This window comes from Lipophrys pholis, assembly GCF_963383615.2.
Source record: "Lipophrys pholis genome assembly, chromosome: 8".
Lineage (NCBI taxonomy): Eukaryota > Metazoa > Chordata > Actinopteri > Blenniiformes > Blenniidae > Lipophrys > Lipophrys pholis.
The window spans coordinates 10,999,225-11,024,796 of record NC_137630.1 but is presented as its reverse complement, the minus strand read 5'-3'; the positions used below and the strand labels follow the sequence as shown (position 1 = coordinate 11,024,796).

At 42.5% G+C, this 25,572-nt stretch overlaps 1 protein-coding gene across 1 annotated transcript; it reads left to right on the top strand.

Moving 5' to 3' along the window:
* Positions 1-1,285: 1,285 nt before the first annotated feature.
* LOC308113631 (pleckstrin homology domain-containing family G member 4B-like) lies at positions 1,286-25,572 on the top strand (the record flags this gene model as incomplete). The annotated part of the gene is made up of 22 exons (XM_080470025.1): positions 1,286-1,650; positions 11,850-12,047; positions 12,158-14,408; positions 15,148-15,268; positions 15,357-15,450; positions 15,710-15,796; positions 16,241-16,357; positions 16,452-16,550; positions 16,772-16,923; positions 17,072-17,210; positions 18,123-18,245; positions 18,328-18,525; positions 19,544-20,233; positions 20,929-21,066; positions 21,221-21,402; positions 22,602-22,851; positions 22,970-23,059; positions 23,815-24,129; positions 24,217-24,387; positions 24,535-24,712; positions 24,795-24,911; positions 25,292-25,572. Exons 1-22 carry the CDS (start codon positions 1,648-1,650, stop codon positions 25,570-25,572), a joined length of 5,994 nt encoding a protein of 1,997 aa, XP_080326151.1. The 5' UTR covers positions 1,286-1,647.

Sequence of the window (25,572 nt, the reverse complement as noted above, 5' to 3'; positions counted from 1 at the left end):
CCAAACCTGTTTATTTTGCAATGGGGCATTTCCGCAACCTCCCATCAAGCTGTTTTAAAAAGTAGAGCCTTCGTGAGCACTAACAATGAGTTGTGTGATGACTCTGTAGCACCACCTAGTGGCTGCATGACAGTTAGTCGGTCTAATAGGTAAATACAACAAATTGGTTTAACTTATTCAACGCCACCATAAAGGATGTGTGATTCTGTGAGTTGGTTCTGTGTGAAGTATTCGAGAGCAGTGTGTACCCTAGCCATTGTTCACTGGGAGAAACTCTCCCACCTCATAACGAGATTTTCCCTGGTTGGATTCTGGACTCTGGTTTCTTCCCATCGATCAAAGAAATGCGTCTCTGAACTGCTGATAATTGTATTTTCCCTGTCAGTGACTGGTGACCTGCCCAGGTTGTAACCTGCCTCCCACCCAATGTCAGCAGAGATCCATCAGTCCCCCTACGCCCCTGTGTTAGATACATCAGGTGTAGATGGATGGATGGCTGGAGTAAAATGGAATTAAAAATATAGGTCGATCAATGTGGGCTTTCCAGTGGAAGCCATTGATTCATGAGAGAGAAGTCAGCTTTTCTTGCAGCCCATCATTCAAGATCCAGACGAAAGCAGCACTGCAGTCAGTGAGCTCATCGCTTTGTGAGCTAATCCAATACAGAATGTTTCATGAATCGGCTATTTCAGTTTGTTTGATTGTGTGGTTATTACCCCCACATGTTAGACCTTTTTACAAGACTTTAAATATATTTAATTTACAGAAAGCTGTAGACAAAAACTCATCATAAACATCATGAAGCTTACTTCAACGCTGCTCTTCACCAAAATCAAATAGTAATAAACATCATTTAACCCAAAGATACGGTGCTTTTGACCACATCATCTACTATAAGTTCCTAAATCGTTAGTGATATGAAAAATTCCCCTGGCAGTAAATCAGAGCTCATTTTCCCTGTTGGCAGTCAGACTTAATTATGACTGTAGTGTGTGTGTGTGTGTGTGTGTGTGTGTGTGTGTGTGTGTGTGTGTGTGTGTGTGTGTGTGTGTGTGTGTGTGTGTGTGTGTGTGTGTGTGTGTGTGTGTGTGTGTGTGTGTGTGTGTGTGTGTGCGTGCTTGAGAGTCTGTTTCTGTTGCGTAATAAGATGTCATGGAGGACAATTCAAGAATTTGTGCTCGCAACATGGAATTACTGTGAGGATTGCCCATTCCCGCCTCTCTCTCTCTCTCTCTCTCTCTCTCTCTCTCTCTCTCTCCCCCCCTCTCTCTCTCCCTCCCTCCTCAGACAAACATAGCACTCAGCACTGGAGGTGCTGCGAGAGTCTGAGAGCAAACATACAGAGACGGAGAGAAAGAGCAGAGAGAGTGCTGGGTGGATCGGAGGCAGAGAGAAATCAGGGCAACTGGCAGCAGAGTGGGAGCAGACCAGCTGAAGACTTAATGAATGCTCATCCAGCTGGCTCGAGGTTCTCCTCACTCACTCAGCTGTGAAGGAGCGTGCGCGCAGAATGGATTTCATGTTGGTCCAGCAGCCAGTGACCTGGAGCGGGAGCTGCTGCTCTGTGGACGGTTCCCACTCCGTGTGGATTATTTCACAAAACGCTGCTGTTGTAATGAGAAGTGAAGACATCACCCAGAAAGGAAGATGGTAATGTGGCAGTCTGCTCTGTTTACAGTCTCATATTCATCCGTTTGCTTGTTTAGTTCTGTTTGCGATAGCTTCCAGCCTCCACTCAGATTTTAACATCAGAATGTGATGTAATAAGGTAACACTGAGTCCCAAACAGCATCTTCTGCTCTCTGAATGTGGTTTTTCTATGTGAGTTGTTCACACCAGGTGATTTCATAATGAGACAAGACGTCTGATGTTCTGTAGAGTTTTGGCTTCGTCATGTGATGTTTCCTGCATTAACCTACTTTGACAACAATGACAGATCAGAAGGTCACTTCTCTTTTCAGTCTTTACCCCTTTAAAGCGCTTTGGTGAGGTTGAAGGTTACTTCATTTAGATCTCAAAAGTAAAAGAGGCCAATTATTCACAGTGATACCTGGTAACAGTTCACGAGTTCTACCTTAAATGATATCTTACCAGAGAATATTACAAAAGCGCAGTGGTGCTCTAACTTGAAGGTGAGAAATGATTTGCCAAAGCAAAGGGGCAAAACTTAACAGTACATGTGTGATTACGAAATGTATGAAGCAGAAAATACCTTTTCATACATTTTGATACCACCTGTCTGATAAACTTTTTAGTACTTTAATTCTGTTTCTTAGTTTTTTGTGATTTATTGAGCAAAAACATTAAACGACGCTTGTTCCTCATTCTTAAATTGAACAGTTTGCTGATCTCCTCAGTTTTTGATTCTGTTTGCGATCTCAGTATCTCTGAATACATAAATGTACTCAACTAATTAAAGAAAAATAATTTAAAAAAAATAGTGAGGAATCTTTTGATGTATTATTTACCTTTCCTTCTTTGATATCTGAAATCAAATAACTGCGATTCCTGTCACTGTCGGGAGGCATGACAGTTCCAGTCACTTTTTTAAATAGTACCACAGAGTCATGTATTTATTATGTCCTGACAAGTAACCCTTTATGTCATAACATGCATGTACTCTGTGCGCAGCATAGCTCCCATTGCTCATACTGCCGCTCTGCCGGAGTGTTTTGACTCAAGGTGAAGGTCTCAGGTTTCCCAGCATTGAGGCGGATTTCACAAACCAGCCACTGTATCTTCGTCCTTCCCGGACCCCCCCTGCCTACCGGCATGTATGATGGGAGTCGTGCAGGAACCAGAAGGAAACTTCTTCTTGTGGTCAATATCGGCGAACTCCCAGTTTGCATTGACGCCATTTGGTGTGCGAGTTGTGGACCTTCACATCCTGCAGAGGGAACTTGTGAATGAGTGTATTTTCTTTGAGCTGCTACACAGAGGCGGGTTGCAGAGAAGGTACGCCCTGTTTGCACATAAAGGTGTTTTTGTTTTTGGCTCTGACGTTGTGCGGGGCCCTGAATTTTAAAATGCCCGCCCAGCTCTTCTGTAGGTTTGATTTGGCAGGGGTCAGGATGTATGGACGAGCATGTGTGCGTACCACCCTGATGTTTCCCGCCCTCTTCGCGGCATATTTGCCGTGTCGTTGAAACCAGAGTCTATTAACCCGACTATTCCTGTTTTGGGAGTGACCTCAATGTTTGGGTATTTGTTCCTGTGTCGACCAGGTTACACAGAGCATCTTTTTTCTCTCGGCAGAAAGACATCTTGTCCCGTCCCGCTGATTCAATGGAAAATCCACAACAGGCAGTCCAGCAGCTCTGTTTGCAATACTACAAATCAACTCTCTGCTTCTTACTCGCTCAGCCCTGCCGTGCGCTTTTAGAACGTTTCCTGAGCATATTAAAGGTTTTCAGTTAATTTGAGCACACATGTCGACTGAGCTGCAATGAGTCGAAGGCAGCTGTTCAAAGTGTTTAAGTCTGATGAGTTTGAACAACTGCAAAAGGTTCATTTTTACTTCCACTGATCGTTTTTCTGCCTATTTTTAAGTCGCGGAGCAGCAGCGATTCTCTAAAAGTCTTTTGCAGTCGAGCTTCACCTCACATGAATAAACTAAACATACTAATTAATGTAATTTGATCTGTGTGTGTGTTCGTGTGTAATATTAGGCGTCAGAGTGGCACCTTTGAAAGGTTTGATGACTTGTTCATCAATGTTAGGCCTGATTAGGCATCTGATCTGTGTTTTCTTCTGTATCTTAGTGATCGTTTCTCCTTGTTTGTTATGAAACCTGCGGGTGTGCGTTACATTAAGCACAGCTGTGGGCTAATTACAGATGAGTCGAGCGTGTCAGTGAAAGCTAAGACACACTTTGATATAATAACACACAGCACGTCAGACACGTCAGCTCGCTCATGATGACTTTAAAGAAGCGCTTAACGTCTTGGCTCATTCATAATTCCCTGACGTGTTTTTCACGACTTAAACACTGGCCTTCGCCGCCTCCTGACTGCTACTTTACGGCCACTTTCAAACCGTCCTGCTGATCGAGGCCATCATGATTGGTGTTTGCCTTCCGCCGGCTCCGATCTGCTGATCCGCGTGAAGCGACTAAATATAATGTCTGGCCATCTCGGTGCCTCGGTGGTCATGTACAGTACTTCTTCTCAGGTGGTATTTATGCGTTACCACGGGGTAGTTTGGCTTGTGCCCGGGCCCTGGTGTCACCGGGTGTTTTTGAGGTGGAGAAACACAATATGCCACCCTCAGAAGAAAAAGAGATTAAGAGAAAAAATAAAAAATTCTGACTCGTTGTGCAAATGGTCCGAAGGTGCAATTTAAGGGATAAAGGATACAACACAGTATTTATTAAGGAAATCCATGTACTCTATAAAAGTAGAGCTGTCCCGACAAAAATAGGAATTTGGTACCTTCTCACTGACTAATCTGTTTTCTTGCTGCAGATTTTTTGAGGCGTAAATAACTTAGACTGATGTATTATTTATGCAAAAACAAGAGATGTTTTTGTGCAGCCAAAACAGAAAAGCTCTTACTCATGTTGTTGGTTTAGGAGCAGTTATCCAGGAGAGATATACACAAAAAACATCCTATTATAGAATTGAATGAATTAAAGCCTTTGATTTAGTTGGATTTAGTCAGACCTCTCTTAGTGACAGTGAAGGAAAAGATATACAAACGTAATTAGAGAGTTCAATTTCAATAGCCGAGCACAAGACAAGATGGTGATACAGTGATGGTGATTGTTTTATATTAGATATCGCAGATATTCTTCAAGGAAGTTTGAATAAATGTGGGACGTTTGAAGAAACATTTCACATATTATGAATACTTTTGAGATCTTTCCCCCATTTGGTAAATTATGCTCCAAACCGCCAACAGGAGACTATTCATGACTGCAATTTTCACACAGGCTCAGTGTGAGACTTTGTCACTGCACAGCTTCTATAATAGAGCCCAACTGCTTATCGCACAGTTGAATTTTGCTAAAATCGTTGAGATTCTTCTTTCTGCCGGGGTTATGTGTTATAATGTTGTCATGTCACTTTGAAGCATAGCATTATGAAACCGATATAACTGAGGTAGGCTTCCACCCATTTATCTACTTTTAAGGTCGTGAAAGAGCTGTAAAAATGGCTGAACAATAAAAAAATTAAAAAAATTCACTCCTTCGTTTTAATTATTCAATAATTGTTCATGAAATGGTGTTGATTACTAAAATAAAATTAAATACCATACTCAGACATGTTATCGTCCTTCCGATGACAATTTACTTTCACTTCTTGTAAAAACAAATAATTATATATTATCTGTCATTTTTCAATGTAATCAAGTCCATAACATAATAACTCACCAATGGTGTAATAAGATATTTGATCCATTATTGTGATAATATTTTGCCAATAAAGTCACAAGTTATTACATGATTGAAAAAGCATTAAAACAACATACATTCATTGAGGATTCAAACTCAGCAATACTCTCAATCATGGGTGTAAAAAATGTTTTTCTATTCTCTTACATTATTAGCTTTGATACATTCAGAATGACCAACATTATGGCATTATTGGTTTTTGCACTCTTCACATGTGTACTTTTCCCTCCTCACGGTCACTAAACTTGCTCACTCCTTAAACTACTATCAGGACAATTTTGGGTTCCAGTGAAATTATTTTAATATGGAAAATAATAGTTTGTTTTTTAGAATAAAGTCCATACAGGTTTCAGCCTCTTCTTTTTTTCAGAAAATAATATCATTTCTGACTGAAAACTCTCATATATTGAATCATGATCTGTATCACTGCAAATGATTAAACCAACAATCAAACAATCAAATTATGACAATGCAGCCTGTATGTAGCAGTCATTGACCTTTATGCCTTCTAATTCTATTCAAACTGTTTAGAATTTGTTATTATTGCAGAGATCTTTATTTTAGAGCCTTTTATATGTCTGCTTCTATCCTTGCTCTAATTCAGTGAAGTGATGCTGGTGTGCAATTTGGTTCCTCTGGTACTGGTGTTGTGGTTTGTCGGCCTGGAAATAAAGCTGAAAAGGAAAGTCTGCACTCGAGCTTTGTTCACTTTGGTATTTTGGTATTTTTACTGTCATAACTAAGGATGTAAACAAAACGCTCCGGACGCAGCTGTTGTGACGTATATTCTGCAACGTGACTTCCACGACAGCGCTGCGTGATGGACTAAAATGAATGCATGAGCATTGAGTTGTGTGTTTTGTGCTGTGAAGTTACCAACAGCTTAAAAGAAAAGAATGATTCGCAAAGATGGAAATAATCTGTTAAAAGGATTCGGGGCTACTGAATCTATACCTCTAATTATGGATTTCCACTTTTCAAATTTGCTATTGTTCATTGTTTGCATTACTCTGTGTTACCATGGTGTGACAAATCAAATCTTTGACTTTCATTCCAAGGCCTATAAAAGACTTTTTAGCCAGAGCTTGACCGCAGTCTCACAAATCTTCCCCGAATCTGTGTTAAATATCACTGGTATTAGGCATGACGATAGCGAAGAGACTCATTCTGAGGGAGTGGAAGTGACCCTCTGACCTGCTTTTTCATAAGTGGATTGTTGAATTGTTGTCAGACAATAGGGTAGAAAGACTCAGACTTTGGCTCTTGAAAATATTATCTTGTAATCTGGGATCCTTTATTCATCTTCCTGAATAAAGTAATATGCCAGATAATATTTACTGATGCTCTCTTACCCAGACCCACAGTATTTAACTCTTCCACTTACTTATGTTTTGTTTAAACCACCATGTCTTCAGTCTGTTTGTTTTTTGGTTTATTGTTCCTGTTGCTTATTGTTCCTATTTGTTTTTTTTAACAAAGTGGCAAAAATCTTGATCCAGGTGGGGGTCCTCACCTGCTGACAAATTGATGGCTAGATTAGGGAGTGTGCACATACTTATATGGTCAATAAATTCTCACTTGTTTTGCTTGACTGTCCCAAAAACTGTTGCACAACATTTACAACATTTATCTGTTGCAAAGGCCAAAAAATTCAGATTTTATTTGGCAAACGTGTGACTGTTCACCGTCTGTCATGCAACACTCAACTTTCGTGTGATTTTCTTGCGACAATCATCCACATACTCAAAGTGCCACTTCTGATATTCTAAGTCAAAATGGCACCAAATCGTGTATTTTCTCTCATTTTTGTGTCTCCAGCAAGTCATTCGTTGTCCCAGCCAAGTGAGACACAATTATTCCAGAGTGACACCACAGTCATGACAGTTTTATTGAATTTCCTGTTGATTCTTTTGAAATTAATAGTAAATTGACAATTTTCATATAATACATGATTCAATTGTAATGCTGAATATTGAGATAATTGTTGTCATGTCATGAGAACTTTCCTGAGGAAGGCATTAAACACTTAAAACTTGTATTGTTCCAACACATACTCATTTGAAGGGAGTCGTATTTAGGATGCCTTTGATGCAAATAACATATAATATAGTTTCAGTAGTAGTATTTAGCAGTCTTTTAAAGAACTCAAGTCAGAAATCTTTCCAAATTAGTGATTTTCTTAATATTAGAAAAAGGGAAATATGTGTGATTTTGGTCATCGTAGTGCTTCTTGACATATTTTATTATATGTAAATGGTACATCAGGGTATTTTACTATTAAAGTCTTTAAGTATCCTTAAGATCCACTCTGGGGTTTATTATTTATGATGTATTATAAACACACTTTAAACGGTTAAGAAAAGTTTGTCCCCATTTTGTATTTCCTGCTGTAGTGATCCAATTAACTTCAGAGGACATTGTTAATTCTGTCATTTTCAGCTGTGGATTAAACTTGCAGCTTTGTGTGAGCTCAGGTTGAACACAAATGTTTAAACTGTCTTGGACAGAAACAATCTTTAGATAATTATCAAGTTTACATGTTTACATGGCAGTGATGTTAAAACATCATTAGAACATTATAGATTTTCTACAGCAAGTCACGGGTCAGATATAAGACTGTCCTTTTGTCGCTGATGCATTTCATTTGGTCAAATCTTATTTCCACTCTCCTCGACCTTGAGTCCAATCTGACTCAGCAGCTAAAAATGACCCAACATCATTTAAGGATGTTCCGGCTGGTTAAGAATCACATTAAAGGGGCTTTCCTGCTCCCTCAGCTTCGTCCTCTGCAGGGTCAAAAGCAGGAGGATTGTGTCCTCTGTACACCCCAAAACACACATCCAGCATTTGAAGTAGGGAAAAAAAAAAGTGGATTGAAGGATTGGAATCATTGCCAGAAACTGTGAAGGTTTGTGCTGACGGCTCTGTTTGAGTTGTACTTTAATCAATTCGTCATTTACTGCATGATTAACTGAGCTGTAAGATATGAAAAAAAGAGCTGTCAACTGATTTAATCTTTACTTTCAAACTGTTCAGTAGAGTCAAAGAAGAAATGTGCTGAGACTGACAGTGTGATGACAGATCACTTACATAATCACAGCTACATCCACTCAACGATAGTCAACATTTTCCAATGTCAAGTTTTAAACAAAGTTACTGAAAGGGTAGTTTTACTCACATTATTATTTTTGCATAAGCCGTGATGGTGACTTTGGACAAGAAGTGACATAAATCCACGTCTCTCCCCCAGCTCCTCGTCTCAGTGTCGGCTACAGGAAAACTATTTAAAATAGTTTGTGTAATCCAGCAGGGAATCCTCTCTGAATAAATGAAAAAACTGCAGACATAAACACAGGAAATTGATTTTTAAAGGTTGCATCAGACACTTGAAGTTTGGCCCACTTAGAGCCCCACTAGAGTCTCTTGTGTTTCACATATTTCTCAGGCTTTTTGCTTAGATAATATTACAAAAGCCGAATATTTGTGGACATATTTCAGCACTTCAGCACAGTAAAGGTTTTCTAAATTATGAAAAGTAAAGACATGCAATCACTGTAAAAACTAGAGCTAATGAATTTTTTCCACAGCTTCCTAAAACAATCAGCCCTGATTATATGAATTACCAAATATTTTAAAAAAGAATTTAGAGCAATTATTAATTATAAAAGCTACTGTTATCATTAGAATTCATAAAACAGATAAAAGATCAAGATATTGGTGGAGATAAAGCTCGTGGAGCCATGTTGAGATGGATGGAGGTGAAGTTGCCAGACGAGAGAGGAAGAAGCCTTCCGGGAGAATATTGAGATGTGCTGAAGGAGGGGATGGAGCCGTAGAGGAGGCCGGGAAAAGGCTCAGGAAGCAGAGTTCAGATAAATAAGTCTTCACATATCTTCTCCTATAGGATGCATCAAAGCAGCTCATCCTGTGATCCCAGTATCTTCCCTTGCTTGAAATAAACCAGACCAAAAAAATCTCCAACAGAAACTATCATTACCATACCTTCAGATATACTCTTATGTGCAACCGGATTCTGTTGAGTCCCCACACATGTTTTATTTTTCATTGTTGAATATTTTTGACTTGTCCGGACAGGAACCTGCTTGACATCAGGAATGTTCGGGGACTATTTTAGTTTCATAATGATACCGGACAGAGATATTCAAACTGTCCTCAGCTCCCGCTCTGGGATACCTTATCCACGGTAATGTGAGTGTCCTCATTTATTTCAGTGGCTGACTGAGAAAGAGCTGGGTGTTTATATAGAGCCATGTGAATTCACAGTAACTGTATGCTGACCTGGGCACAGCGACTGGCCCATACGGGCCCAGACAAACACGTAAACACACCAATGACAAAACACACACTTCGCCAACCATTTGGAAGTGCTGCGTCTCCTTTTTTTAGCCGTCGTACAGTAACTGGTTATGTGCTCGCACTGCTGACTCATCTTACCGGCAGTGTGAATACACCCTGAGTTATATTTTACTGGTGTTTTATAGGTGAATGCTCTTGAGCCCCTGGACTCACACTTGCTGCCAGTGAGTCCAAGCCAACACCACAGTTAAGTTTTCTTCTTAAGGTCGTTTTTTGTCATTTTTAAGGTGCTGTTTGTCCAAAAACCAGAGGCCTAAATATTTACATGCCTCACCGCTTACATCAAAATCCTTCTGCTGATTTTATGTAGAATTGAATGAAGCTCAGGATTAAATATTCTAATATTCATGCCTCCTTAGCCTGCAATCTGTCCTCCTCCTGCCTTCATGTTCTCATCTGACAGCCACCACCAGCACCTCTCAATCTGTCTTATTTCATCATGATGGTTATTGTTGTGCTTTCTCCCAGCGAGGTGTTGTAGAAGTGACCAAAAAGCTGTGAGTCAGAGAATTGTTTTTGGAACTGTGGAGGCTGTGGATTGGCCGGGACGCCAGCAGTTTTCGATGATGATGTAAGGGGATGAGATGGAAAGAATACATGACCTGGAAAAAAAGAGAATATGCAGCATCATGCATATAGGAAACAACAAACCTATGATGCACTAAAGGAATTAAAGTAAATTTCAATGCGGTTGGACAGTGTGAATCCTACTCGTGCTTTTCCCTTCAGTCAGAGGATGCACAACAGATAGGGAGCAGAGTCTGAACAGACTTTAATCATCACACTCTGTTTCCATCCGTTACATCCCGTATTGTTTTGCCACTACAGCTTGAAACCCCTGAGTTGTGTAAAATGCCATCCATCCATCTTCTATAACGCTTAATCCAACTGAGGGTCACCATGTAGGTACTGGGGCCGATCGCAGCTGACTTAGGGTGCACCCTGCACAGGTCACTTGTCCGTCACAGGGCAAACACAGAGAGACACATAGTCCACTTTTCTCAGCTTTAAATAGTGATTTCAAATAGGAGTAACTGCTCACCTTCCCAAAAGTAACAAAACCCAACATGTAGCATGACTAACATTCATAACTAACCCATTCTGTTTGCTTTTACAGTAAATCTTGCGCACTTTACGGCACTGAACACATACCTGGGGGGGGAAAATGCAGGAACGTTCGTGGTATGTGTCGACGTTCACACATCACCTTCCAGAAGCCATATATCTCCCTACAGAGCCTCAGTCATGCATGTATATACATTAACCCCCGAGGTCTGCTGCTGTGGCCTTTGCGGGGCTAAATAAAGCAGGGCCTAAAAGTGGGTAGCGGGCCACGAGTTCGGGTCAAAGGGAATGTGAAACCATAAACCAGGAGGCTATCCAGCCTTGGGAGCAGCCATCACACTGTGTTTACTTGGATGTTTGTTGTCCGGCCGGCTGCCGGTACAGTTCAGGTTGTGCCGAGAGTGTTTGTGTTTGTGTAGCTTTTCTCCGGCAGGTCACAAGGTGGAGGATGAGGACTTTGTAATTTACTGCGTGTCACCAGTCAGATGAAAGTGACTCCAGGTTTCTTTTTATTCAGCATGACAATTGCAGGTTGTTAAAGTGACGGTGTTTACTGCTGAGACAAAATTAAGCTGGCATTGGGTGTGTGATGGGGTATAAAGGCACCAGTCCATCCTCTGGCAAACGCAGATATACATGCAGTTACACATGCAGTTACACATATACACACTTTTAGCGTTGCACTATGGGAGGAATGTTGTATAAAACCACTACTACACTACACTGCCACTTATGACTAATCAATAAAAAAAAAAAAAAAAAAAACCTTACCGCACAGATTAAGTTATAGTGGAGAGAATCATTGCAGGTCTAGCACTGATGCACAAAAAATGTCCAATTCGAAAGTCTATTTAGCTTGAAGATCACAGATGTGAGTGATATGAATCATGTTAATGTGAATGCCTGAAAGACGGTGGGAATTGCGTCAAGTTGGTAAAACATTTTGAATGTGCCTTCCATTTGCTGACTGATCAAAGCTTTTCTTCAGCCTCTTCTTCCTTCTTTGTGCTTTCAGAACCTTGATTCCCTGGAGGGCTCCATCCAGAACCTGCTGTCGGTACTGTACCCGCCCTTTGAGGCCACTGCTCCTACTCTCCTCAGCCAGCTCTTCCACATCATTGAGAGTCGATTCAGGGGAGATGCCCTGCGCTGCTTGCTTGACTTTCTGGTCCCGGCCAAGCACATCTTAGACACCGTGCAGCAGGCTGCATGTGTAAGGCATATTTTTTACAGAGACATATTGTTTTTTTGTAAATTCATTCTAATTGCTAACTCCAGTTGAAGATCTCCACAACATACTGTCTTTTACCTTGTCCCTTTCAGGCTCAGTACTCCGATGCACTTTTCCTCTGCGAGGGCTGGCCTCTGTGTTTACGGGACCAAGTTGTCGTGCACCTCGCTCCCATCAACCCCCTGCTGCTGCAGCCTGGTGACTTTTACCTCCAGGTGGCACCGTTCTGCGACCAGTCGGCCCGCATCGTGGTGTGCAGCCTCCTGGAGGAAGAGGGGTTTAATACGGGAGTAGTCGAGGAGACTCCAGTCCCTGAAACCTCGTACCCATGCATATTCAGCTGTGACTGGCTAGATGAGTTCAACCACGGCCGCCAGGGAACGGGCCTCAGCCAGTGTCTGCTCGCCACTGAGCAAGGTGTGGTGAGGTTGCCATGGGAACGGGTGGCCTTGCCTGATTTTGTGGAGGTGCCACAGAGTGCTGGGAGTAGTATGGCCTCTGCTCCTCCTCCATATCTTCCTCTACCATCTCCTCCTCCACCATGTTTTTCAGATTTTTCTGACCTTTCTATATCTGACACATCATTTCCTCCACCTCCTCCTCCTCTTTGTTCTTCTTCTTCTTCGTTAAATGAATCTGAGGTAAAACAATATCCCGTAACTATTAAAAAATCAGGTGTGCCATCTTCTTCACAGCCCTCTGCCTTCTCAGTGCAGACCAGAATATGTCCAGCAAAGCATGGCATTGCAGTGTCGCTTTGCCTGGTGGACTCAAGCGCTGCCTCATCAGCCGGGCTGGTGAAAGCAAAAGAGATTGAAGCTGAGCCTAAGCCTGCAGGCTGGGTTTCCCTGAATACGTGGAACAGCCGGTTTACTGGGACAGATTCCAGTACAGCCACAAAAACAGCTTTAGATCAATCCAGAGGGAAAAGTAGGGTTTCCATTGTTTCTGAAAATACAGAGCGAGAGAAACAAAAGGAGTTAAACCAGCAGGGCACAGACAGAAAGGGGATAGAAACCCAAGGTGTTGCAGAAGGAGAATATATTGATGTACTGCAGGCTACAATGCTCTTTGGTCGAGTTCAGCAGCTTGCAGAAGGACAACATAAATCAGAAATCCAACTGAACGCACAAACAGAAGCAGAGACACAAAGGTATCCACAACTACAGAAGATGAACTCGTACAGGCAAACACAAAGAGAACCAGTCTCACATTTCCAACCATGTGCACAACCTCAAGCACACGTGGAGTCGTCCACAAACCCACAAAGTCATTTTAGATCTGCTCCATCATCACGGCCCAGCATGTCTGCAGAGCCGGGTCCTCAATCCACTCTCCACCATTCCCAGCCACATCACCCTCCACCTGACCCTTATGAAGCCTCGCAGTGTGTCCGCACTGTGCGTTTCTCTGAGAAACCTTGCACACCGTGCATGAGAAGGAGACAGGGCGGGAAGGTCAGCAGAGCTCAAGAGCTGAGATGTCGATACAGAGACTCGTACCAGGCTGCTATACAGAACCCTGTCGCCTTTGGACAGGGGAATCAGAGGGGGAATATGCAGGCTCTGTTGGAGGAAGATGGAGATTTCTCCCACCATGAAGACAAACCCGGGCCAGCAGACACTGAAACAGCAGATCCTTGGTGTAATGCTCAAGATGTGTGGTGCAAAAAACAGTTTTCCTCCTCTGCCAGTGAAGCCATTTGTGAGGAGTCGGGAGAAAGGCGTGCTGTTCCATATTGGAAACCAGGAAATACAAATACTGCTCCCTGTATGGATTACAAGGCAACACATGCTGTACGGTTTGGTGAGCTACTAGATCACACAGCTGAAAGGACCATTGTGCCATTCAGTGAACCACAGGATGCACGCTCTGCCAAATCTCATGACAGTTTACACAATGTGAATGGACCAGACTCTGCGGCAGAAACAAGGGTAAACACTACTGAACCTTTGCCAAGTTCAAATGGTCCCAAACAGTCCGATGTCTCCACCAAACATTGTGGATTACCATTCAGTTCAAGTGAAGCCTCTGGGAAGCAAATGACTCTTAAGACTGATCGAAGGCTACATAACACAACAAGTTCCATGAGGACAAATCCAAATTCTCTTGCAGCATCTCAAAACACATCAGATAGTAGAAGATGCTCGTCTCTCTCCACAGCGGTGGTGGACACCTCAGAGAAGTGTGAACTGGTCATTGTAGAAGGTCAAAATGTCAGGAGAAGAGAAAAAGTGAACCCCCGTGCAGAGGTTCCTCAGCTACATGTCGTCAAATGTAAAAACAGCACAGCCTTCAGACTGGTTTCACCCAAGATTAACAGAAAGAAGATACTTATTCCAGGTAAAGGGGTGTCATTTGCTTTATTTCTTTAAGATGTGTTTTTACCAGATCATCATCCACTGTGTTTTAACTATATGAAACCAACTGTCCACAGAAGCTGCTCAGCCTACCGGTGCTCCTGCAACAGGCAGAAATGGCCTTCAAATGGAGAAACTGTCACAGACAGACACTCCTTCATTAGAGGGGAAACACAAGTTCTTCCAGGCGGCATCTGCACGCCCGAGGCCTGACCACCTCCACCTGGGATCGCCTGACCCCGGAGCACACCCTGTCTATCTGGGACTCGCCTCTCTCACTGGTAGTTCAGCTTGAGACACAGTGTGTGAGTGTGTGTGTGTGTGCATGCATGTGTGGGTGTGTGTGTGTGTACATCTATATACATATCATCTGGAATGAATTTACACCAAAAAAAATGTAGTTCAACCAAATTGATAAAAAAAAAAAAACAAGGACATTTTGCTTATTTTAAATTTATCTCAATCATTTATTTGTTAATCAAAATAACTTACACTTACAGTGAAGTCCACACCCTTTAATGCTTTGTGTTTAATTTTATATTTTGTTTGGCTCCTGTTGACCTTTGCTTGTATGGTTTGATTCACTGGAGCATTGGCAACTGTTCCTCAAAATGTTTCTTTTATTTAAAAATTCTCAAAAATCGTTTGGATCATTTTAGGGAATCCCCACAAGTAAGCCGGATTTCAGTTGCTGACCTCTTTCCCTTTCTCAAACCCTCCAGGCTGCAGAGACAGGATGAGCAGGGCAATAGTTGAACTCTATGGAGACCACCAGGGATGGAGATCAGCTGTAACGAGCCAGGAGATCTTCCAGATGCTGCTTTACTTCCACTCAATCACTAGGTAAGAAAAATGTCTAACTTAAAAGCTTGAAAAGAACTATGTTTAGAAGCATTCAGGTTTTAAGAGTCATATTTTGTGCTGTTTCCAGAAAAGAAGTCAGAGAAGCTGGTTTGACGCTTATTTTTGATGCTAGAAAGATGCATCCTCAGCCGCAGCTCTACAAGGCATTAATGACTCTTCAGGTAAGGAACCCACAATCCTCTGCAACAACAGTTTATCTAATCTGATTTTGATTTTCATTATTCAGCGATTTCTGAACTCTTGAAAATGAATTGTATATTGAGATGTATTGAGATAAAAATATTCTTGGATTAATCTGATGTATTTTACATTTTCTAAAGAAGTAGGAGGTGTTAATTATGGTTCAAACTGCACAGATTTGGTTCATATTTCACAAGATTCACGACTTCTGTTTTACGAAACGTTCTTTACTGTGTGCAGGAGCTGTGTCCTCAGGCTGTAAACAGTTTGTTGCTGCTGGTGGACAAAGACGGCAACAACCGACCAGAAAAATGTCCTGGGATACAGGTCAGATGTTCCTCTGAGTGTTAAAACGTACTACAGATATAAAAACACATGATGTGTTTGGTAAGTAATCAGAGGCGTGTAGATGTCTCATTAAACTGCTCGACATTGTTTTTGTGCCGACCTCAATGATCCCGAAACACTGAATTGCAATGACAGAGTGAAATCTTTGCCATCTGCTCGATTTATCAATTGCAGTTTTTACCTTGAGCCACAAAAAAATCTCAACATTACATGTAGGAGGCACTGGCATTTTATTACCAAGACCACTGGCGTAAAAAGATGGTTTAATGCTTTAAACCTGCTTTAAGATGCAACAGGACCTCTAAAATTTAAACAGGAAGACAACTTAAGAGTAAAGTAATCCTGCGGTGTTTAATAAAAGCAGTTAGTAGATGATGTCGCGATAAAGATCCCTAAAGTCTGCCTTTATTCCCCCTGAGGCAGACTGAGGTAGTGGCATCGATGAAGGTTTTACTGAAGCTGGTGGATGTGAGTCAGCTGAGCTCCCGTCTGGATGGCACCCTGTCCAGCACCTACTGTGACTGGATGGAGCTGCATCAGGTGCCCCATTCATGAAATTCCTTTTTATTTCTGTCTATGCATCTTTGTAATCTGCTCATGAAGTGAAAATGTTCACCTTCTCTTTATCTTCTAGAAACTGTTCCCCTTCGTGTATGATCTCCATGAAACTTCTGGCCTGCTTCTGAGAGCGATCAATAAGTTGGAGGAGCCTCAGAGGACAGACTCTGTGCAGGTACCTGAACGCCGCCCTGCTGAAGATTTCTCATTGCGGTACTTTGAGCATCATGTTAATCCCATGTTATGTAACCCTGCCTGCCCTGATGCTGCACTGTGTGATGTGTTCTTGTGAAGAAAATAGTTTTTAGTCAAAGTGTCAGTGAAGGAAAACAGCAAGCGCGCGCTAAAATGAGTTTGTTCATCATTTCTTTAAAGTGATATCTGTTTGCCTAACAGGCTGTGCAGCAGTGCATGATGGACCAGAGGACTCTGATGAAGGATGTTCTGGAGGATTGCCGATTGGTCAGCCTGCAGAGAGAGGGCGGGGCCATCCTGGCTCGCCTGAGGAAGGAGAGTGACCTCAAATACCCTCACTGTGAAGACCTCAGGTTAACATACAAAGAAAATCCTCTTAAATAGTCAGGGAATTGTAAAGCCAGATGCAAAAATCCTTCGAGGAGCCGAAGCACAAGGCGGAGAAATGTACATGATTTCATGAGTTAGTTTTGTGTTGTTTTGTCTCTCTCATGCACACAGTGATGCGGTGGACTCTGTGACCAGTCTGTACAACCAAGTGGAAGAGCAGGCCCACGTGCTCGTGCAAAGGTCCAACATGGCGCTGGAGCACCTGGAGTTCCTGCTACAGCTCCGAGAGATGGAGGGACACTTCACACAGGTACGTTATAATAACTGCAAGACTGCCATTTGATTCAATGACTTTGTGTGACCATTGTGATCAGTTGTAAGTTTGTCTGTCGGTTAAGTATTTGTCTGTTATGTCATACTGAATGACGTAAATTAGAACTAAAGTAAACATTGCCATCTTGTATAAGCAACTGAGCTTATAACAAGAAACTGAACGGTCTTTTAAAATTCAGTGTACTATAATACTGATTTTTAAAAATAAGAAATGTTTGTAGACCAGTTTCTAAGGCTGTAAATACCACCAATTTACAATTAAAGGGCAACTGACCCAGTCTGTGGAGCAAGTTATAATTTAACTCCTGTAGAAAACAGCAGCTGAGTAGACACTTCAATTTGGGAATAAAAGTTCATGATGTTGCGCTTCAGCTCAGATAAGATCAAACACACAGTGCTGTGTGCTTCTCCCATTTAAATTAGAGCAAATTTAACAGGCTTCATGGACGCGAAGAAACTGAAAGTATATTTAAAAGTGCATATATGTTTTGTATTGTTTTAATTCTTTCTGCTCAGTTTTTGTGTAACTTCATCCAGGTTGATAATGTTACTGCAGGCAACCCTGTGTGGCCTGGATCTTCTCTTTTATCACTTGAATAATTTTTCTGGCAACACACACACTAACTATTTAGAGGACAGTGTTAATTCAAACTTTATAAATTTAGCTTACATTTTCTATTATTTGAAAATCAAAGTACATATTACTAAAAATGATCTATTAATCAACAGATTAAAAGAATTCATAAGGAACTGATCACACAGATCTTAATATGGACATCTTTAGTTTTTAAAAGGTACACAAAAAAAAAGTACACAAAACTTTGTGAAATAAGATTTTTCTGCTAATCAAAACAGTAAATTTTATCATTTTTCCCTTTCCTGTGTCAAGATCCAGCAGTGGTTCAACGTGGAAGGAGAGCGCCACCTGCTGGAGGCTGGGTCAGTGGAGGACTCGGGGGACAGGATGGAGCAAGTCCTCAGCAGCTTCACTGGTTTCCTAATTGAAGCTAATGTGAGTCTCAGTTTGTATCTTTCTGTATTAGTATGTCCCTGTCTGTCCAGCTGTGAACATCTCTTTTTCCATCCTCGTCCAGGACCGGAGGCACCACGCCATGTCGTTGGTATCAGAGGCCGAGCGGCTCCAGCAGAGCGGCTTCTCCTACACAGAGACGGAGGCGTTCGGTGCTCTGATCTGCAGCTTTAAGGCGGGCATGGAGGACTTCCTGTGCAGGGCGGAGACGTGCGGCAGGGAGCTGCAGATCATGGTCAATGTGTGCGACTTTTGTGAGCAGGTCGGTCCTAAACCAGTGCCATCACTTTTCTGTTATTAGTTTTATGATGTTGGGCCATGGTTCCTACTTTTGAGGCACAAAACACACAAATTCCTATTTGTTTTTTGGTAAAATATGTAATTTCACACCGCAAACAATCCACACTAATGTACCAATGGTTGGCTTTAATTCATTGTATCTATTTAATGTGTGTTATTCTTAAAGTGTTTTTTTTTCTCTTACAAACAACAACAATTTAAAAAAAATTGATTGAACAGAAATGTTATTTATTAATGCAATGTATTGACTTTGCAACGTTATCATAAAGTAATGAATGTCACATTTGAAACTGCTTTATTTACTTATTACAGACAAATGTTAAACCACACCCCCCGTTCTCAAAACATTGCTTTAATAATTGCAGACATAAAGTATAACCTTTCGGTGTTCACAACCTGTAAGAGACCTGTAACTGCCTTGGTGAGGAAGAGAAATCATAGGAGACGAATGTTGTTTTGAATACTCTGAGGTTGTCACAATGAGATTTGAAATCAGAAAAATACTGAAAAACTTGAATTGAATTAAAGCAGGTTTAGGAGGCTGCTATTTGCTCGTATTTGCTCCTACACTTAGATGTTATATCACTATAATGTTTTGACACATGAGAGGTGAGAGAGGGCCTGCAGTGTTTTTATAAAGTGATACAAGGAGGGTTCCAGATCAGAAGAGGTTAATAGCTACTGATTGAGAGCAAAGAATAGGAAACTTTTAATTCATGTTTTTCAAACTAAATTCCCACGGTACTTCGTTTGTCCAAAAACATGGATTTGAGCTTGACTGGTTACTATAAAATTGCCCATAGATGTGAATGTGAGTGCGTATGATTGTCTGTTTCTCTGGTTTTTCTCCCCCTGTGTGAGTCTGGTGACCTCTGCCTTCATTCATAGTCATAGTTTATGCTTGTGCACTTGAGGAGAATATAAAAGAAAATGTACTTCTGTTCTTCATCACAGTAAATGAAAATATCTTTTACTAACAGGCGACAGCGCTGGCCGGTGAATGTGTTGAATACTTGGAGCAGACCCACAGCAGAGTCCACTCGGCGCGAGACCAAATTGCCCTGCAGGTCAATCAAACAAACGGTCAGCCAACACACCACAGCCCGGACCCCGACGATGCGTCTCTCTGCCAGCCTGACACCCATGCAGCGCAGGGCTCAGGTCCAACCGCCGCCAGGGCTTCACCACCCTGCACTGACAGCTCTGTTATCCAGGCTTTCCAAGACCGCTTCCTCCACTTCAGCCCGGAGAGGTTCCAGGAGATGAAGGCTCAGGCCAGCGCGCTGCGAGGGTCTCGGGGGATGAGAGTCTGGAACGTTGCCTGGTTGAAATGTCAGGAGGCCCGTCAGCAGCTCCAGGAGAAGATGCAGGATGTGGAAGAGGTTGATCCTCAAACACCGGATTCCAGCAGCTGGTGTGAAGGTCATTTTGTGGACGTGGCGAGCACTAATATTCAGACACGATCCCCCGGTGGCCAGAGCTTGGTGGTGCAGTCGACCCCAGGGCCTCGGCACCCGCAGTGGGAGGGCATCGTGTCAGGAGATGTGGACTTGGGGAAACGGAGGCCAATTCTGGGCAGCAACAGCCCAAATTCAACAACAGTAGCGTGCTGCAACATCATCATCAAACCTGAAGATCACAGCGAGGCCGAGACGAGTCCGGGGTCAAAGGTCCCTCCACAGTCACCTCAGAGGTAAAGTTGGCCTATTCACAAGATTTAAGTAAGATTAATTTCCAGTGATTACCAAATTGTTCTGTCATTTCTGTTTGAGATGTTATGAAATACACAAGATATCAAGGTGATTGGTCGAACAATCTGATCTGATTATCAATTTGATACGGTTTGTTTTTTCTTTGAATATGCTTGGTTTTTGTTGTTTGCACTCTTCTTATCTGTCCCAGATTTACCCACGTTAGGTTATTGAGATATTTTAAATTCAATAAAAATGAGCGAACATGATGTAAGAAATAGTACATGCTTTTATTTCATTTTGAAATAAATAATCTAACTGAAATGTTAACTTCTTGTAAAGAAATGAAAGATTTACACACAGTGTAGAGTTTATGATGAAATGTTTACTGGTCGAATAAAACTGCAGACTTTGTACTAGGAGACAGATTACTCTATTCACACTTTAAAATATCCTGACCACATAAAATACACAGAAAGAATAAATAACTTGACTGACACAAAGCGAGAATGCTCTCCTTTCAAAATCACTCTTTTCATTTATTCAATATGATAATATTGATAAAAATGAAGTTCAACTTATGAGCGATCCTCAAAAACAATCCTAGTTTTTCAAATCCACACGGGTTTTGTGTCTCATCACTGATGTCTTCCAACTCATTTATCCTGCCACAGATCTGCACGCCGGACAGAAAGAGAATCCCGGAGAAGGATGACGAGCAGAGCGAGGAGCGAGAGAGACGCCGCCGCTCTTTCTCAGTCCCACACTGTGGGCTGTCAGTGGTTTCCATGGGGGCGAGGCCTCATGACGAGGTCGGTGAGCCAGGACTCGTGCACGGCGGCGGCGGCGGCGGCAGCAGCGGCAGTGGCAGCAGCAACAGCAGGCTCATCCACTCCTCCGGAGCAGCGGGTTCGATCCCCGTCGTCATGCTCCCACCACGGTCAGCCGTCCTGTCGAATCCTCCAGGAGGCTCAGAAGTTTCAGCTCTCCCGCCACGGGAGCTTCTGCTCAGACGACTCCTGTCTGAGCGACCGCGGCGCCGCTGGGGGTCATGGGAGTTTATGCTGCAAACACTCCAGCCTGCCCGTCGGACGATACGAGGATGCATTTTGTTTGGGAAGTCCTCAGGAGAGCACCAGCAATGCCCTGTAAGCTCACTGGTTGTGCCAAAAAAAGGTTTTGATCTTTCAGATATTTGCTTTGCAAAGTAACAATTTGTATCATGCCGTTAACTTTACTAATCCTGTGAATTTTTCATACACCTTTTTTTGTTTTAAAGCTGTCAGTGAAGAGCTGCAGGTACTGTCCCTGCTCCTTTCCTCTTTTCTTTCACTATTTAGAAAGCTTTAACAAACAGACTTACGGTGCAGCAGATTACACAAGAAATTGTAAGACAAGCATCAGAGCGAGCTCACATATTCGTCAGATCGATGTTTAGACTGACTTTTACTCATTTATCAATAATCCACCAGTTTTGTCAGATTAGGTTTATGAAGTGGAGCCTATCCTGAGCAAAACTGTCCAAAAGGCAGCGTTACACATCAAGAGACACAAGATCACATATTCACATTTACTACACCGACAGAGTGCGTGGAGGTCTGAAGACGAGCAAGCAAACACCTTCCAGAAAAAGTCTTGAATCAAAATGCAAACATGAGTTTACATGCTTGTGTGCCTGTTAATGTTAAGAGGGTCTTGGAAGTGTTTGTGGATTTGATATTCGTGGACAACAGGTTCTATACAAATGCAGTTATAGAAGATGATGATCTGGACATAGAAATGAACTTTTAAGACATTTTCAATTGCACAGTAACTCTCCAAAGATGATTGTGAGTTTCACTTTTTCATGATCTTTTTATTTTATTTCCTTAATATGATACAAATCAGCCCAATGATGAAAGTCATTTTGCAAAATATGTAATATACCTTTGTTAAAAATGGTGGAAATCATCAGCTATTTTGTAGTTTCAGTTAAACAGCATGAACCAAGGAGTTTCCACATATTACACCTTGGAAGATATTTTAACTGATCTGCTGCTCTCGTGTGGTACAAACAGCAATTATATAATTGTAGAAGAGTTTTGACAAACTGGAGGGAGGAAGCGTCTTCATTTAATTGTGAATAGTGGACAGAGTAAATGGTTTATGTTTCTGCTCAACTCCGAAAGGAAATAGAGGCTTGTGATGCTTCGTGCAGCAGAACAGAAACAAAGGTAAAACCATAGTGGTGGTGTTGCTGTAGAGAGGTGACAGATGCTGCCAGTATTGTTGGTGTAGCCAAGGTAGAAACGTTTGTGTAGAAAGGAGTGTGTGAGCGGAGACATTGACGGGGACTTGTTGTCACCAGGAGGCTGCAGCGTGTCATGGAGGAGCTGGTGTTCACAGAGAGGGAGTACGTTCGCTCCCTGGGTTACATCCTGACCCACTACCTCCCCCTGCTGGACAGACTAGACATCCCTCAGGACCTCAGGGGCAAGAGAGGGGTCATCTTCGGTAACCTGGAGAAGCTTTACGACTTCCACAGCCACTATTTCCTGCCCGAGCTGGAGGCCTGCCAGAGGGAGCCCGCCATGGTGGCTCGCTGCTTCCTCAGACACGTCAGTCGTAACTCTACACCCGCGATCAGTACATTGCTCATATATTATTTATATATACAGTTTCAAATTTAATACACCATACATTTTCCAGTGTGTTTTGACTTGGTTCTTTCCACAGAGTGACAGCTTTGGCCTGTACGCTTTGTACAGCAAAAACAAACCTCAGTCAGACGCCCTGATCCTGCACCGGCGCCACGACATCTTCAAGGTGAGTTTGATTTAATCTTTTTCTCCTTTTGAGAGTTATTATACAGATACTCTAATGCTTAAAGGTTGTGATGACACTGTACAAACACTGCAGATTTTCATTTGATAAACCACCTCAAAATCATGACTTAAATAGAGTAGACACACTCTGAATATATCAGAATTAAAAAAGCATTAAAATGTGTATTAAGAATGCATATCAACATTTATTGAAATAAAACCAGATTGAAAGTAGTGTCAGAAGATAGTGATCGAGATAAAAATACTTTTTTCAAATAAAACCAAGCTTAAGAGGAATATTATATACAACTAAGGACAAACTACTGGGACAAAGACAGAGAGAGAAAACTAATAAAATCAACTATAATGAGATTTGAAGTGAAATTCAGAGTTGGATGCTTGCTGCTCCAGTTCCTCATTCCAAGACCCTCTATAATTCATATTGTGTGTAGCGGGCAAAAATACAATTTCGGACTTTTTCAATAAATTACTGTAACCTTTGCATCAATAACATACACTTCAACATAATCTGCACATTTAGTTTCCAATTTCATTGATGGGAGTTTCTAGTTGCACTTTACACCACATGGATTTATCTATTTTAAAATCAAGCTGTTGACAGTAATTATTCCACACTGTAACAGTTGCCTCAAATGCATGTTTGTAATCTGAGTACCTGGAGAAAGCCCACATGTGCACTGGAGAAACACCAAGTAAGTTCAAATGAAAACGTTTTATTGTTGTTTTCCCTGACAGAGAAAGCAGCAGGAGCTCGGGGACATGATGGACCTCTCCTCCTACCTGCTGAGGCCCATCCAGAGGATCAGCAAGTACAGCCTCCTGCTGCAGGACATGTTGGGTCTGGCCGGCTCCTACAGGCCCAAAGACGTGATCCAGGACGCGCTGTTCACATCCAGCGTGTGCGCGCAGAGCGTCTGTGGCCCGTCCTCATACATGCCTGGTGAAAGGGAGCGAGAGAGAGCTGAGATCCAGGCGGCTGCAGACCTGGTTCGCTTTCAGATGCGCCACGGAAATGACTTGCTCACCATGGATGCCATCCAGGACTGTGATGTGAGGAGTCGACTTCACACACACATGAATCCATGTTGTGAAAAATTAGGCTTTTCTAACTTTCTGTGACTCCCTCTTCCCTGTCAGGTGAATTTAAAAGAGCAGGGTCAGCTGATCCGTCAGGACGAATTCACCGTTTTCTTCAGGAAGAAGAAATGTGTCCGCCGCGTCTTCCTCTTTGAAGATTTGATTCTTTTCAGCAAAACCAAGAAGACGGACGTTGGAAATGATGTTTACGTCTACAAGCAGTCGTTCAAGGTGGGCCAGTGTCCTTCGTTATTGACCTTTCTTGGACAATGTTGTATATGTAGAACGGCCACAGACCCTCGAGTAGGCCGAGTTTTACATCAAAAACAAAGTCAAATAACAGTTTTTCTAATCCCCGTATTATTTCTTCACTTTCAGACGAGTGACATCGGGATGACCCACAACTCCGGCTTGAGCGCTTTGTGTTTTGAGATTTGGTTCCGCAGGAGGAAAAGTGAGGACACCTACACCCTGAAGGCCTCCAGCATGGAGGTGAAGAAGGCCTGGACCACAGACCTGGAGAGGATCCTGTGGGATCAGGCCACTCACAGCAGAGGTCATAACAGCAACATTTTTTATCAATCCATAGATTTCTCTTCCCACGCGTTTTAATAACATCCTGCAATTATCTGTCCCAGAGCTGCGGATGCAGGAGAGGGTGTTCATGGGGATGGGCCGCAAACCTTTCATGGACCTTCAGCACAGTGAAGCTGCGATTTGTGACAGAGCCATCAGCTGTGTCCTGCCTGGGAGAAGTAAGGAGCTTCTTTAACTCATTCTCATCTCATCTTCATGTAATCCACAAATATTAATGTGTCATGGCGCCACTTCAACTCCCTGGATTTGCAAACATGTACGCTTCATATACAGTGCCATAACAGCAATAAGTAAATCTCACATAAATATTAATGCAACTTTACAATTAACAATTTCAACATTTGTATTTCAATGATACTTTTGCCTAAACGGAGTTGGCTAACAAAGTAACAGAACTAACATGTCTTCATAAACCAACAGTGCTCATTGCTCACTAACGCAGACCATCATCTTCTCTCTGATGACGTATGTGTGTCGTCAGTCCCTGTGGCCTGTTGTTCACACAGGGGCCTAGAATTCCCCCGGCCTCACTCCATAGGCTCGGGCAGCACGGCCTCCACCACCCTCAGCCAGTCGTCTTCCTCGTCTGGCCGCGGCTCGCTGCCCCCTGCAGGGTATCCCGGGAACCAGACCCAGGGTGTGGACGCCAACCTGGCCGTGTGCTCGTCCCCGGAGGCCGTGGCCGACAACGAGATCAACGCTCTGCACCTCCATCAGCATCATCTCCATCGCAACTGTGAACCGTGGAAATCTCACCACGCCCTGAGTGAGTTACAGGACGTCTTTACGTCTGTGCGTTCTTGCAATTATCAGACTTGA